Genomic DNA, 16,414 nt, shown 5'->3' with positions numbered 1-16,414 from the left:
CCCCAGAGACGGGCAGGAGACGCTAAGGCTGCTGCTGCTGCCACCAAGAAGCCTGTGTGCGAGCATAGGTCACTATCCACACCCCCCTTCCAGGGAGCCTGTGCAGCCAGCCACTGCCGGGGTCCCGGGATCCAGGGACAACTTCCCCGGGAGAACGCACGGCGCGCCTCAGGCTGGTGAAACGTCACGCCGGCCTCTGCCGCCGCAGGCTCACCCCGCACTCCGTGCCCCTCCCTCCCCCCGGCCTGAGTGAGCCAGAGCCCCCGAGTCAGCTGCTCCTTTAACCCCGTCCTGTCTGCGCAAAGAACAGACGCCCTCCGGCGACCTACACGCAGAGGCAGGGCCAAATCCAAAGCTGAACCCCAGGAGCTGTGAGAACAAAGAAGGGAAAGGGAAATCTCTCCCAGCAGCCTCAGAAGCAGCGGATTAAAGCTCCACAATCAACTTGATGTACCCTGCAACTGTGGAATACCTGAATAGACAACGGATCATCCCAAATTGAGAAGGTGGACTTTGAGAGCAAGATTTATGATTTTTCCCCCTTTTCCTTTTTTTGTGAGTGTGTATGTGTATGCTTCTGTGTGAGATTTTGTCTGTATAGCTTTGCTTCCACCATTTGTCCGAGGGTTCTAAACGTCCGTTTTTTTTTTTAATTTTTTTCTTAATAATTACTTTTTATTTTAATAACTTTATTTTATTTTACTTTATCTCCGTTCTTTCTTTCCTTCCTTCCCTCTTTTAGACAACAAATCATCCCAAATTGAGGAGGTGGACTTTGAGAGCAAGATTTATGATTTTTTCCCCTTTTCCTCTTTTTGTGAGTGTGTATGTGTATGCTTCTGTGTGAGATTTTGTCTGTATAGCTTTGCTTCTACCATTTGTCCTAGGGCTCTATCCCTTTTTTTTTTCTCTTAATAATTATTTTTTTATTTTAATAACTTTATTATATTTTATCTTTATTTGATTTTATCACTTTCTTTTTATTCTTCCTTCCCTCCTTCCTTCCTTCCTCCCTCCCTCCTTCCCTCCCTCCTTTCTTTCTTTCTACTTCTACTAATTCTTTCTTTCTACTTTTTCTCCCTTTTATTCTGAGCCGTGCGGATGAAAGGCTCTTGGTGCTGCAACCAGGAGTCAGTGCTGTGCCTCTGAGGTGGGAGAGCCAAGTTCAGGACACTGGTCCACAAGAGACCTCCCAGCTCCACATAATATCAAACGGCGAAAATATCCTAGAAATCTCCATCTCAACACTATCACCCAGCTTCACTCAACGACGAGCAAGCTACAGTGCTGAACATCCTATGCCAAACAACTAGCAAGACAGGAACACAACCCCACCCATTAGCAGAGAGGCTGCCTAAAATCATAATAAGTCCACAGACACCCCAAAACACACCACCAGACGTGGACCTGCCCACCAGAAAGACAAGATCCAGCCTCATCCATGAGAACACAGACACTAGTCCCCTCCACCAGGAAGCCTACACAACCCACTGAACCAACCTTAGCCACTGGGGAAAGACACCAAAAACAACGGGAACTACGAACGTGCAGCCTGCAAAAAGGAGACACCAAACACAGTAAGATAAGCAAAATGAGAAGACAGAAAAACACACAGCAGATGAAGGAGCAAGATAAAAACCCACCAGACCTAACAAATGAAGAGGAAATAGGCAGTCTACCTGAAAAAGAATTCAGAATAATGATAGTAAAGATGATCCAAAATCTTGGAAATAGAATAGAGAAAACGCAAGAAACATTTAACAAGGACCTAGAAGAACTAAAGATGAAACAAACAATGATGAACAACAAAAGAAATGAAATGAAAAATACTCTAGATGGGATCAATAGCAGAATAACTGAAGCAGAAGAACGGATAAGTGACCTGGAAGATAAAATAGTGGAAATAACTACTGCAGAGCAGAATAAAGAAAAAAGAATGAAAAGAACTGAGGACAGTCTCAGAGACCTCTGGGACAACATTAAATGCACCAACATTCGAATTATAGGGGTTCCAGAAGAAGAAGAGAAAAAGAAAGGGACTGAGAAAATATTTGAAAAGATTATAGTTGTAAACTTCCCTAATATGGGAAAGGAAATAGTTAATCAAGTCCAGGAAGCACAGAGAGTCCCATACAGGATAAATCCAAGGAGAAATACACCAAGACACATATTAATCAAACTGTCAAAAATTAAATACAAAGAAATATTAAAAGCAGCAAGGGAAAAACAACAAATAACACACAAGGGAATCCCCATAAGGTTAACAGCTGATCTTTCAGCAGAAACTCTGCAAGCCAGCAGGGACTGGCAGGACATATTTAAAGTGATGAAGGACAAAAACCTGCAACCAAGATTACTCTACCCAGCAAGGATCTCATTCAGATTTGATGGAGAAATTAAAACCTTTACAGCCAAGCAAAAGCTGAGAGAGTTCAGCACCACCAAACCAGCTCTACAACAACTGCTAAAGGAACTTCTCTAGGCAAGAAACACAAGAGAAGGAAAAGACCTACAATAACGAACCCAAAACAATTAAGAAAATGGGAATAGGAACATACATATCGATAATTACCTTAAATGTAAATGGACTAAATGCTACATTTACCAAAAGGCACAGATTGGCTGAATGGATACAAGAAGACCCATATATTTGCTGTCTACAAGAGACCCACTTCAGACCTAGAGACACTTACAGACTGAAAGTAAGGGGATGGAAAAAAATATTTCATGCAAATGGAAACCAAAAGAAAGCTGGAGTAGCAATTCTCATATCAGACAAAATAAGACTTTAAAGACTATTAGAAGAGACAAAGAAGGACACTACATAATGATCAAGGGATCGATCCAACAAGAAGATATAACAATTGTAAATATTTATGCACCCAACATAGGAGCACCTCAATACATAAGGCAAATACTAACAGCCATAAAAGGGGAAATCGACAGTAACACATTCATAGTAGGGGACTTTAACACCCCACTTTCACCAATGGACAGATCATCCAAAATGAAAATAAATAAGGAAACACAAGCTTTAAATGATACATTAAACAAGATGGAGTTAATTGATATTTATAGGACATTCCATCCAAAAACAACAGAATACACATTTTCCTCTAGTGCTCATGGAACATTCTCCAGGACAGATCATATCTTGGGTCACAAATCAAGCCTTGGTAAATTTAAGAAAATCGAAGTTGTATCAAGTATCTTTTCTGACCACAACGCTATGAGACTAGATATCAATTACAGGAAAAGATCTGTAAAATATACAAACACATGGAGGCTAAACAATACACTACTTAATAACGAAGTGATCACTGAAGAAATCAAAGAGGAAATTAAAAAATACCTAGAAACAAATGACAGTGCAGACACGATGACCCAAAACCTATGGGATGCAGCAAAAGCAGTTCTAAGGGGGAAGTTTATAGCAATACAAGCCTACCTTAAGAAACAGGAAACATCTCAAATAAACAACCTAACCTTGCACCTAAAGCAATTAGAGGAAGAGAACAAAAACACCCCAAAGTTAGCAGAAGGAAAGAAATCATAAAAATCAGATCAGAAATAAATGAAAAAAAAACGAAGGAAACGACAGCAAAGATCAATAAAACTAAAAACTGGTTCTTTGAGAAGATAAACAAAATTGATAAACCATTAGCCAGAGTCATCAAGAAAAAGAGGGAGAGGACTCAAATCAATAAAATTAGAAATGAAAAAGGAGAAGTAACAACTGACACTGCAGAAATACAAAAGATCATGAGAGATTACTAAAAGCAACTCTATGCCAATAAAATGGACAACCTGGAAAAAATGGACAAATTCTTAGAAATGCACAACCTGTGAAGACTGAATCAGGAAGAAATTGAAAATATGAACAGACCAATCACAAGCACTGAAATTGAAACTGTAATTAAAAATCTTCCAACAAACAAAAGCCCAGGACCAGATGGCTTCACAGGCAAATTCTATCAAACATTTAGAGAAGAGCTAACACACATCCTTCTCAAACTCTTCCAAAATATAGCAGAGGGAGGAACACTCCCAAACTCATTCTACGAGGCCACCATCACCCTGATACCAAAACCAGACAAGGATGTCACAAAGAAAGAAAACTATAGGCCAATATCACTGATGAACATAGATGCAAAAATCCTCAACAAAATACTAGCAAACAGAATCCAACAGCACATTAAACAGATCATACACCATAACCAAGTGGGGTTTATTCCAGGAATGCAAGGATTCAATATACGCAAATCAATCAACATGATACACCATATTAACAAACTGAAAAAGAAAAACCATATGATCATCTCAATAGATGCAGAGAAAGCTTTTGACAAAATTCAACACCCATTTATGATAAAAAACCTGCAGAAAGTAGGCACAGAGGGAACTTTCCTCAACATAATAAGGGCCATATATGACAAACCCACAGCCAACATCGTCCTCAATGGTGAAAAACTGAAAGCATTTCCACTAAGATCAGGAACAAGACAAGGCTGCCCACTCTCACCACTGTTATTCAACATAGTTTTGGAAGTTTTAGCCACAGCAATCAGAGAAGAAAAGGAAATAAAAGGAATCCAAATTGGAAAAGAAGAAGTAAAGCTGTCACTGTTTGCAGATGACATGATACTATACATACAGAATCCTAAAGATGCTACCAGAAAACTGCTAGAGCTAATCAATGAATTTGGTAAAGTAGCAGGATACAAAATTAATGCACAGAAATCTCTGGCATTCCTATATACTAATGATGAAAAATCTGAAAGTGAAATCAAGAAAACACTCCCATTTACCACTGCAAAAAAAAGAATAAAATATTTAGGAATAAACCTACCTAAGGAGACAAAAGACCTATATGCAGAAAATTATAAGACACTGATGAAAGAAATTAAAGATGCTACAAATAGATGGAGAGATATACCATGTTCTTGGATTGGAAGAATCAACATTGTGAAAATGACTCTACTACCCAAAGCAATCTACAGATTCAATGCAATCCCTATCAAACTACCACTGGCATTTTTCACAGAACTAGAACAAAAAATTTCACAACTTGTATGGAAACACAAAAGACCCCGAATAGCCAAAGCAATGTTGAGAATGAAAAACGCAGCTGGAGGAATCAGGCTCCCTGACTTCAGAGTATACTACAAAGCTACAGTAATCAAGACAGTATGGTGCTGGCACAAAAACAGATAGATCAATGGAGCAGGATAGAAAGCCCAGAGATAAACCCACGCACATATGGTCACCTTATCTTTGATAAAGGAGGCAGCAATGTACAGTGGATACAGGACAGCCTCTTCAATAAGTGGTGCTGGGAAAACTGGACAGGTACATGTAAAAGTATGAAATTAGATCACTCCCTAACACCATACACAAAAATAAGCTCAAAATGGATTAAAGACCTAAATGTAAGGCCAGAAACTATCAAACTCTTAGAGGAAAACATAGGACACTCTATGACATAAATCACAGCAAGATCCTTTTTGACCCACCTCCTAGAAAAATGGAAATAAAAACAAAAATAAACAAATGGGACCTAATGAAACTTCAAAGCTTTTGCACAGCAAAGGAAACCATAAACAAGACCAAAAGACAACCCTCAGAATGGGAGAAAATATTTGCAAATGAAGCAACTGACAAAGGATTAATCTCCAAAATTTATAAGCAGCTCATGCAGCTTAATAACAAAAAAACAAACAACCCAGTCCAAAAACGGGCAGAAGACCTAAATAGATATTTCTCCAAAGAAGATATACGGACTGCCAACAAACACATGAAAGAATGCTCAACATCACTAATCATTAGAGAAATGCAAACCAAAACTACAATGAGATATCATCTCACACCAGTCAGAATGGCCATCATCAAAAAATCTAGAAACAATAAATGCTGGAGAGGGTGTGGAGAAAAGGGAACCCTCTTTCACTGTTGGTGGGAATGTAAATTGATACAGCCACTATGGAGAACAGTATGGAGGTTCCTTAAAAAACTACAAATAGAACTACCATATGACCCAGCCATCCCACTACTGGGCATATACCCTGAAAAAACCATAATTCAAAAAGAGTCATGTACCAAAATGTTCACTGCAGCTCTATTTACAATAGCCCGGAGATGGAAACAACCTAAGTGTCCATCATCGGATGAATGGATAAAGAAGATGTGGCACATATATACTATGGAATATTACTCAGCCATAAAAAGAAACGAAATTGAACTATTTGTAATGAGGTGGATAGACCTAGAGTCTGTCATACAGAGTGAAGTAAGTCAGAAAGAGAGAGACAAATACCGTATGCTAACACATATATATGGAATTTAAGAAAAAAAAAGTCATGAAGAGCCTAGGGGTAAGACAGGAATAAAGACACAGACCTACTAGAGAATGGACTTGAGGATATTGGGAGGGCGAAGGGTAAGCTGTGACAAAGCGAGAGAGAGGCATGGACATATATACACTACCAAACGTAAGGTAGATAGCTAGTGGGAAGCAGCCGCATAGCACAGGGAGATCAGCTCGGTGCTTTGTGACCGTCTGGAGGGGTGGGATAGGGAGGGTGGGAGGGAGGGAGATGCAAGAGGGAAGAGATATGCGAACATATGTATATATATAACTGATTCATTTTGTTGTAAGGCAGAAACTAACATACCATTGTAAAGCAATTATACTCCAATAAAGATGTTAGAAAAATAATATTAAAAAAAATGGAATACAAAGACATAAAGTCTCTAACAAGATAAGCAGGTACAAAGAAATCCAGGAAAATATTAAACAGAAGGATATGTTTATCAATTCAAAGCAGGCTTTCAACATACTATATTACTATACTACAGAAACCAGTATCTACTAATTGTTTTTTTAAAGTAGGACCTAAGATGCAATTTGCTAAAAACAGCAACTGTATCTATTAAAAAGTCATCTTATATTCATGTATCAGAGGAAAAAATTATTATAAGAATCAGGAAAGGCTATTAAATCATCACACACATGAAATCTGAACAACACTTGCTAAAATACAGAAAATAAACATTTTTTTCAGCCTAAGATAAAGTCTTTATATTTTATTAAAGATCATTATGAAGGAAGGAACACAAATCAGGTCATTCTCAAACCCTTCTTCCCCCTCAAAGACACAGATTGTGCTTCATTCTTCATTGAGTTCCAAGTGTTGGGCATAATAAAAATACTTAGTGAACATCTAATGATAATAAAAATGGTACAAAACCTTTAAATATAACTTTCAAAAATATTCTATTCTGCCATTCTACTCTTTCTTTCCCACGAACCAAATTAGTTAAGTCTGGCTGGGGATAAAATTTTAACACAGTTTACCCTCTAATATCAAAACAACCGATAACCCCAATCCTAACACTCAGGGGTTCCTACAACTAGTATCCATTAAATCAGCTTGTTCCAATCAAAAAACTATCCATTAAAAATCACCTCCAAATCATACAGTCTATGACATAACTCAAGAATAATCTCTTATCAGAAAAAGTGATATAAGCCATAAAGAAACCCTATTTCTTGGAAACCAAGAAGCACAATTATGCTTAGTTATGACTAAAGCTGAACCACACTTACTTTAAATATTTAGATAAGTCATCACTCAATTCTTTAGAGATGTAATCCGATATCAGACCATGGGCATAACAAATATAATCCTCTGAAAGAAATAGAATGGAGAATGAAAAAAAATTAGTAATAATTATGGTAGTTTTACAGTCAAATTGACCAGAGTTCAAATTCTGGCACTGTCTAGCCTTAGAGAGTCACTTAAGCTTTTTTTTGTGAAACGGGGATGCTCATATCTATCTGTCACAGTAGTGGGGTAATCTGATGGATGGATATGTAGGATGATATCAAAGATATGATGAGATAATCAAGCACAATACAGTAGATGCCCACTAAATAACAGGTAAAAACTCAGGGTTCTTTTCTTAGCTGAGGCCCTTGAATACAGATAAAGTTCAAAAATCAGATGTAACAATATGAAATATTCATGTCTTTTTAAAAGACTAATCTTTTCTAGGCCTGTTTCAATATAAAATAAATCTAATTATTTAACAGTAAATGAGTATGCTCATTTAAGAGAAATAATACATGATATGTCTCTATTAAGTACTTGCTTTATAAGAGTCCTGAATGTTATATATAACCCCAAACTAATAAAATGCCTTAAAAAACAGAAAAAAACAAAACTCAGCAGAGAGTATAATCATTACTTCTAAAGTATTTGGATTCTCAGTACTAAAATGAAACTCTGGTATCAATTAAATACAGAACATAAGAGAAAATCTGTTTTAAAGCTCTGTTCCTTAATTCAGTATTTTTTGTAGAATACTAGGGGATAATCAAACTTAATAGATGGGATAATCACAAGGGGATATAAACTACCAAAAGCAATATCCCAGGTTTGTTGCTGGGATATTCATTTTCTTCTTTTTTTCCTTTCTCTTCTACCTTCAAAGTTAGGATAACAATTTGCCTCAGTATTACTTAGGAAGTGACTGCTGCCTGGTCCACCTCATTCTCAAAAAGTCTTCAGTAAGAGATTTTCACTGCCAGCACAGAACTGAAAGTTATCACCGGACCCTTAAAATATGCTCATGGTTCTGAGTTAGTAATTATCTAATGAGTCATGAATAGACAAAGAAAGTTATTTTAAGAAAGCCAATATATCATCTGTTTGCTTCTTCTGGTAGCATATCAAGCTAAAGATCTAAAAAAGGAAAGAATGCAGAGTATAAAGCTTACGTTATGGCTGGGAACCTAAATGGTCATGTAGCCAAGCCCAGACTCATATTTAGAGATTGGTACAAACACTGGCCTCAGAGCAGATGGGTGCTAGGATGGGTGACCTTGAATAAGTCATCTGCTTCTCTAAGACCACAGGTTTTCATTTTTAAAATGAGAAGATCTGTCTAAATAACCTCTAACACCTCTTCTCCTACTTTAACAAAAATCTATGGTTTTATCCATCCATCCATCCATCCATCCATCCATCCATCCATCCATCCATCCATCCATCCATGCATCTGTCTATCTGTCCAGCCATTTGACTCAGTCCCTTCTCTTCTTTTGTTAAAGCCAATCAAAGACACTGAGAGCTGGTAAACTCAGATGTCAAGGGCAAGTCTACCACTCCCAGAATGGCAGGAGCCAGCTATTATCCATATGTACAACGTACTGTAAGGTGGATTTCTGCGAGTCGAAGATTGCCTGAATTACCAACAGGCCACCGTTCCTAGTTCTTTTTCTTTTTTTTTTTTTAATGATGAAACTCTGATGTTTTGGAGTTGTATACTGGAACAGGGGAACAGTGAATTGGAGCTTAAAGTCAGAATAATGTCTGTCCTACCATTTCAGAAAGTTAATTGTATTAGATAGCTGTTTTTATTCAACTACACATATAAAAATAAGAGGACACTACACTGTAAAAAAGCAAAAAATTTACCTTAATAACCTAAAAGAAAAAACTGCCAATTGAATAAAGTTTCATCTAAAATCAAAATACTGAGACCTACAGTAGGACCTATGCTTCTTGAGAGTAAGATGCAAACAGATACAGCTCATTGGAAATCCTTGTGCCACACGAACAGTACAACAGGAAGGTTATGAGTGTGGGCTTAAGAGTCAGGCAAGCCCCATTAGTAGCTCAGCTCTACCATTTACTAGCTGTGTGACTTTGGACACAGCCTCAGGACTCTCACTGTAAAATGAGACTTAGATGGAGGGTCAGATGGGCTAATGTGTGCACACTGGCAGCTTAGTAAAAGGCTTGGCACACAACACACCCTCAATAAATGATAGCCAGGGTTGTTAGGGCTGTTATTACTGTTAGCACAAAATATATATTTCTTGAATGAATGATTTAAGTATCAATTAGTGAAAGAAGTGAACTACGGCAGAAGTACTACTTGGTTCTGAAATAAAATGCACACCTGCCACAAGATCTATGAGAACACATCGGCAAGAATGTGAAGCTTCTGAGACATTAAGATTTTAAAATCATAAGACTGGCATTTACTCTGGTCAGCAACTTACTCCAGACAAAAATAATTTCTGATGAAATGATTTACTTACCTTCCTTGTCACTGGAAACCGGGTCACCAGAGAAAAATGCAGTAGACTGTACCCGGGCACCGACATTTACATTATTGGTTTTTAACGCTGCCATAGTCTGATTAACCTATGAAATAAACGAAAGGGGAATATCAGGGTATTTTCAACTAACTTTAGAAACCCCATGACTTTCCAGACAGTCCTCAATCCAGTTAAGATCCAGGAAGAAGTAGTTGAGGATCTAGAAATACCTTCACCAGATATCACAAGATGAGAGATAGCTGCACATCTGAAGAAGGGTGAAGGGTAGTAACAGCACTACGGGATGAGCTCAGTACATGGACTTCCTAAGGCCTCACAATATGAGAGCACTGACTCTGGAGGCAGGCTGCTTGGGTTTGCTCTGTGACCATGGGCTAGTTACTTAACCTCTCTGTGCCTCTATCAATGAGAGGGGGATAAAGATAGTACCTATCTCATAGTACTGTTGTGAGGATTAAATGAGTTAATGTACGTTAAGCTCTTAGTACAGAAAATGGCACAAAGCTTATATGTAATGATTTTCTAAATAGAATAAATAATATAAATTTCTCACTTCCTAGGAATTTAAGAAAGGAAACACAATCAATAAACATAAACCTCACTTTGCTATTTTGTGTCATTATCATTTGCTAAGAGCAAAAACAAAACGCCAAGTTTCTGCTCAGTACTTCTCATTCTTCACCTACACAGAATTCTACTAATGCAAATACTACTTACCATTAAAGCAAATGAAAAGTGAAACATGGGTACTTTTCAAATCTTTTCACCACTCTGTACATAAGAACCTGATTAATTCTGCAAGGTTCATTTCTATGTTCCCAAGTTCCCAATGTGCTCAGTAACATGATATTACAAACACGTTTTTCACATACAAGATAGAAGAGAATCTTAGGAATCAGTACTAGAACTGGTATCCACTGAACTTACAAAAACTTTGTCATCCATAGATCTGGTCTGGCGAGATTCTTTGTCACGGTGAAAGTGTGCAATATCCTTAGACCAGTAGCTTTTTTGTTTTTTCCTTTACTATACCCATAATAAGAAATACACAGCAACCCAATACCCCAAAACATATATAAGTACGTTTCATACAGTCATACTTAATACTTGCCCATACTCTGTGCTATCTTTTAATACATCCTATCCTATTCTATTCCATTCCATTCTAAGAGAAATACTGATTGTGATGCACTAAATCGATTTGAAAAACACTGCCCAAGACCTTATATTGGTCTAATTCTTAGGATCACTAAGATACAGGGTTTGCCTGGAAGATGACCCCTCTTCAGCATCCAGACACTAAGCCTGAATCCCATCTGCCTGGTCCCCTGTGGGTCATGTGTGAGCAACGTCGACCTCTGAGGTGCCTATAGGACTGACAGCATCAAGTGCACGTAGCCCTGGTATCACCTGGCTTGAAAGACTCAAGTCTACACCAACAAACAGCAAGAACTTCTTCATTCTCACTGGTGAGGACCACAGGGAAATGGGGATGCAGGTCAAAGGAACACATTAAGCTAAAACAATACATCAATTAGGGAGAATGAAAAGCCAAAGATTCTTCTCCCACTTGGAGGTCTTTGTACAGCTTCTCTCTTGCAGTTGATGTTCAAGATGGTCTTTGGGGTCAGGCTTACTACCTTCTCTAAATATGTTTAAAAAGGAGCATTAAACTCTTTCTGCCACAAGGCATTGGAGAGGTACCGTACCTTTTTTCCCAGCCATTTTAATGTCTTCTCTTTGCTGTACTTGTAATATTTCTTCTTGTCTATTTCTGGATTAAATTAAAAGAAAAAAAAAGACAGTGCAGTGGATTAAACAAAAAATAAACTCGTAAGTTTATATCGTATACAAGATAACAGCTTTAAAATATTTCAGGGAATTCCCTGTCAGTCCAGTGGTTAGGACTCTGCTTTTACTGCCAGGGCCTGGGTTCAATCTCTAGTTGGTGAACTAAGGTCCCATAAGCCGTGAGGCGTGGTCAAAAAAAAAAAAAAAAAAAAAATCCTAATATTTTACACTTTTGAAAAACTCAATTTATAACCCTGGGAACATGTACTTGAGACATTAAAAAAAATCCCTAAACAGAACTGGGATACCTCAGATCTCAAACAACTATTAAATGAGTGGAAATTTAAGAAAATTATCAAATTATACAAACTGTTCTTATCACAAGGAGAAATTTTTTTCCCTTCTTTTTATTGTATCTATACGAGATGGTGGATGTTAACTAAATCTACTGATAGTCATTTCAAAATATATGTAAATCAAACCATCATTTTGTACAACTTAAACCTACACAGTAATATATGTCAATTATTTCTCAATAAAACTGAAAACAATTCTACAGATAAATCTGGAGGAAAGGTAATTTTTTAATTGAAGTATAACTGACATACAATATCATATTAAGTTTCAGGTGTAGTGATTTGATATTTATACACATTCTGAAATGATCACCACAATAAATCTAGTCATCGTCTCAAAAGGTAATTTTTAAAACTCAGCAAATTAACATACCGAGGAATCTTAATTTTTCTGAATAATTTTAAGCTCACCTCAATGTTTTCAATGAAAGACTCCTTTTGTAAAATAAAAACGGAAATCCCAAGAAAGAAAATTTAAGCTAAATGCAGGTGCCTATGAAGTTTACTGCATTCATTCAGGAAAAGAATCTTGTTAACTATTTAGTGCTGTTCTGGTGGGATTAGTGGAGAAAGAAGAAAAGATATATCTATCTTTCAATGTATTACCAATATAGCCATAGCTATTTCAGGGGAATTTAGAGTAACGATAGGCTCAATCTGGCCCTTTATGGAGATAAAAGTTTCATCTCATATAAATTATACTTCCTCTCCTCACAATCCAGCTAGCTTTATGTAATCTAACGACTTAATGTCATACATGGTATATGATATTAAGCCGTTATTTCCTTGGTAACACTTCATTCACAGGGTTTCTTGCTTTCGGTGCAGTCAGCAGACGCAGCTCTTCCACTCCGGCCTCCCGCCTCCATGCAGGAGTTACCTTCGTGACCACTGGAATTCCCACGACCAGATGCAAACTCGCCACATGTGACTCTGCTTGAATTACACAGAATGACGCTTTCTCTTTCCTCATGATCATGGTGGGAAACGGAAACTGCTTGTTCAGGGGTGGTTTTCAGCAATCTGTTAAACTGCTTGAAGTTTCACTGAACGGTTGGTATGGGGAAGGGCTGGCCTGAGCTCTTGCACATTTCCTCCCCATTTCAGACTGTGGTCGTCAACACTGTGGGCAACAGGAGGTGGATGGAGTGGGTGCTGGACCTTTGCACCCATCTCCTCAGGACACGTCACTGGAATAATGAAAATGAGGGACCCACTTCTGGCATTGCCAGAAGTTTGAGAATTCCAAGGCGCAATGCCCGCTCTCCTGGAGCCAGGACTGCTTGGCAAACAGCATGCTGTGGAACCAAGGCAGATGAGGCTAGACTCAGCCTCCCTGGAGGTGATACAATATTTCTTTGTACAAAAATAGGGAGAATTCTAAGAGCATACAGCAGTCACTTAGAACATGTATGCTGCTGAATGAGCCTCAGACGTTCTGATTATCGCCTGAGACAATCTCGATAGAGGCTCAGTGGTCAGGTCTCTCCCAGGAATCCCACCTTGACTCTGCAACTCACTTGTCTCTTGTCTCTACCTCCAAATTTCCTGAAAGGACGTTCTACAACCTGCCATAGCTTTCCTCCCTCTCGTTCACTCTCTGAGCCCCTTGCAGGCCCCTTCTTTCCCTCTGGAAATGCTGGTTCAGAAGAAGTGGAGACCAGGCTATGAGCCGTACTGCTGGGGCTCCTACACCCCCAGCGCACGATGTCACCTCAGGAAGTCACCTATTGAATGAGGTGATGGCACAACATCTGGCACACATCAAATACTTAGTATTAGTTATGAAAAAATTAAATTATAACTTGTTAATGATAATAACATCAGAGTCTAATGTATAGTCAGGCCTGTGCTAAGTTCTTCATACACAGTTTCTCACTGAATGCTCAGAATGAATCTCAGGTAAAAACTACTATTTGTCCCCATATTAAAAAATTAGGTTTGAGTGAAGTTAAATAAATTGTCCAAAGTCACTGAGCTGGTAAACAGGAGCATGGATTCCTTCCCAACCTGACTTCAAAGCCGTGCATCTGGTGTTCATTTTACTGAGATCAATTAGTCCTCACCCCACTCAGTACTTCCGCCCCTATTCCTTATGGGAAAAGACTCTCCACCATGGACCTATACAACCTTTCTCTTGGTCGTTCTGCATCTCTAATGGCTTTTCCTCTGACTCTTTTCCGGCTCCACTGCCTCCTCCTTGGACGCCAACTTGTATCTCTCTCTGGGCATGATTTAGCAAGACTAAACCCATCCAGGAAGCCCAGAGCCCCGAGCTGAGGCTCTGTGTGTCATCTTCCTCCCAAATCACCTTCCTGGTCGCCCAGGCTTGAGTCACTCCTGCCTTGCTTCCCACTGGATTCCGTGGGAGACAGGAAGGAGCCAACATTATCTTGTAGAGAACAACGAGGGAGGAAGAATCAAAACAAACAAACAAAAAAACCCCAAAACAAACTGTGTCTGAAATCAGGAGGCTTAGCTTCTTGTGCTGGATCAGTTCTACTTCATTTTTTTAAAAAAACAACTGTATTTAGGAATAATGTTCGTATGATTAACACACCCATTTTTGGTGTACAATTTGAGGAGTATGGCCAAATGTCTACATACAGTCATGTAACCACCAGCCCAAGAAGTTCCCCTGAGCTTACAGTCAATTCTCTCACCCCTATCCAGACCTCAGGAAACCACTGATCTGCTATGATTACAGAATTGTTTTTGCTTTATTCTAGAACATCATAGGAATGGAATCATACAGTAAGTACTTTTTTGTGACCCTCTTCTTTTGCTCAACACAATTTCTGTGAGATTCTTCCATTTTGCTGCAGCTAGCAATAGCTCTTTCCTTTGTATTATGGAGTAGTATCCTGTGTATGGATATCCCATGTTTTGTATACCCACTCACCTACTGAAGGGCATTTAGGTTTTTTCCAGTTTTGGGCTATTTTGAAAAAGTTGCTCTGAACATTCTTGCACAAATCTTTGTATGGGCATATGTCTTCATAACTCTTGGGCAAATACCTAGGAGTAGCATTACTGAGTCGTAAGAAATTGTCAAGTGGTTTGACCATTTTATGCTTCCACTAGCCAGGCAGGTGAGTTCCCGTTGTTCCATAACTTACTGGTAGTGTCTGTCTGTTTTATTTTAGCAACTCTGGTGGATATCAGTGATATTTCCCTGTGATTTTAATTTACATTTTTCTGGTGACTAATGATATTGAACATCTTTTCATGTGCCTTATTCATAAATCTTCTTTTGTGAAGTCTGTTCAAACCTTTTGCTGATTTTTCTACAGGGCCGGATATCATCTTATTATTGTGTTAAAAGAGTTCCTTTTACATTTATATATATCTTTTATCAGATATATGTCATATAAATATTTTCTTCCAACTGTGACTTGTCTTCTTTTCTTAATAGTATCTTTCAAAGACCAGAAGATATTAATTTTAATGACATGTAATTTATAATTTTTTTGTATGGTTAGTAGTTTTTGTGTCCTATGAAATCTTTGCCAATCCTCAAGGTCACAAAGGTTTTTTTCTGTGGCTTCTTCCAGAAATTCAATAGTTTTCATTTTTGCATTTAAATTATTGATCCATTTCAAGTTAATTTTTCTGTATGACTCTGAGGTGAGAGTTAATGTTAATTGTTTTTCATATGGATATCCAATTTTTCCTGGTTATTTGTTGAAAAGATTATCCTTTCTCCCATTAAATTATCTTGACACTGTTGGAAAAAAAAAACAATTGGCTACATAAATGTGGGTCTACTTCTGTTCTATTTGGTTCCATTTATCTATCTATTTAAGCTTATACCAATGCCATAATTTCTTTATCATTGTAGCTTTACAGTAAGTCTTGAAATCAGGTTGTGTAAGCCAAAATTGTTTTGGCTACTGTAGATCCTTTGCACAGTCATATAAATTCTAGAATCAGCTTCTCAGTTTCTACCAAAAAAAAAAAAAAGCCTGATAGACATCCCATTAACTCTATAGATTACTTTGGAGAGAATGGACATCTTAACAATATTAAGTCTTCTAATTCATGAACATGGTATATCTCTCTACTTATTTAATTCTTTAATTTCTCTGCAATGTCTTGTAATGTTCAGTGTACTGGTCTTGCATATTTTACGTTTCAT

The 16,414-nt window shown here is 38.0% G+C and overlaps 1 protein-coding gene across 15 annotated transcripts in view; it reads right to left on the bottom strand.

The window, feature by feature from the left end:
- RNASEH2B (ribonuclease H2 subunit B) overlaps window positions 1-16,414 on the bottom strand; it is a 98,986-nt gene that overhangs the window by 27,847 nt on the left and 54,725 nt on the right. For all 15 annotated transcript variants that reach the window (XR_007473044.1, XR_004485750.2, XR_004485746.2 and 12 more), the window contains 3 exons: window positions 11,839-11,903; window positions 10,109-10,214; window positions 7,607-7,688 (listed from right to left, as the gene is read on the bottom strand). Coding sequence is in view for 11 of the 15 variants with exons in the window: in XM_049701078.1 (XP_049557035.1) it covers window positions 7,607-7,688; window positions 10,109-10,214; window positions 11,839-11,903 (253 nt within the window). In the remaining 4 variants the exon portion in view is untranslated. The remainder of the gene's footprint in view (window positions 1-7,606; window positions 7,689-10,108; window positions 10,215-11,838; window positions 11,904-16,414) is intronic.

The sequence above is a fragment of the Orcinus orca genome, chromosome 18, assembly GCF_937001465.1.
Source record: "Orcinus orca chromosome 18, mOrcOrc1.1, whole genome shotgun sequence".
In the NCBI taxonomy this organism is placed as follows: Eukaryota; Metazoa; Chordata; class Mammalia; order Artiodactyla; family Delphinidae; genus Orcinus; species Orcinus orca.
This window is presented reverse-complemented; position numbering and strand designations above follow the sequence as displayed.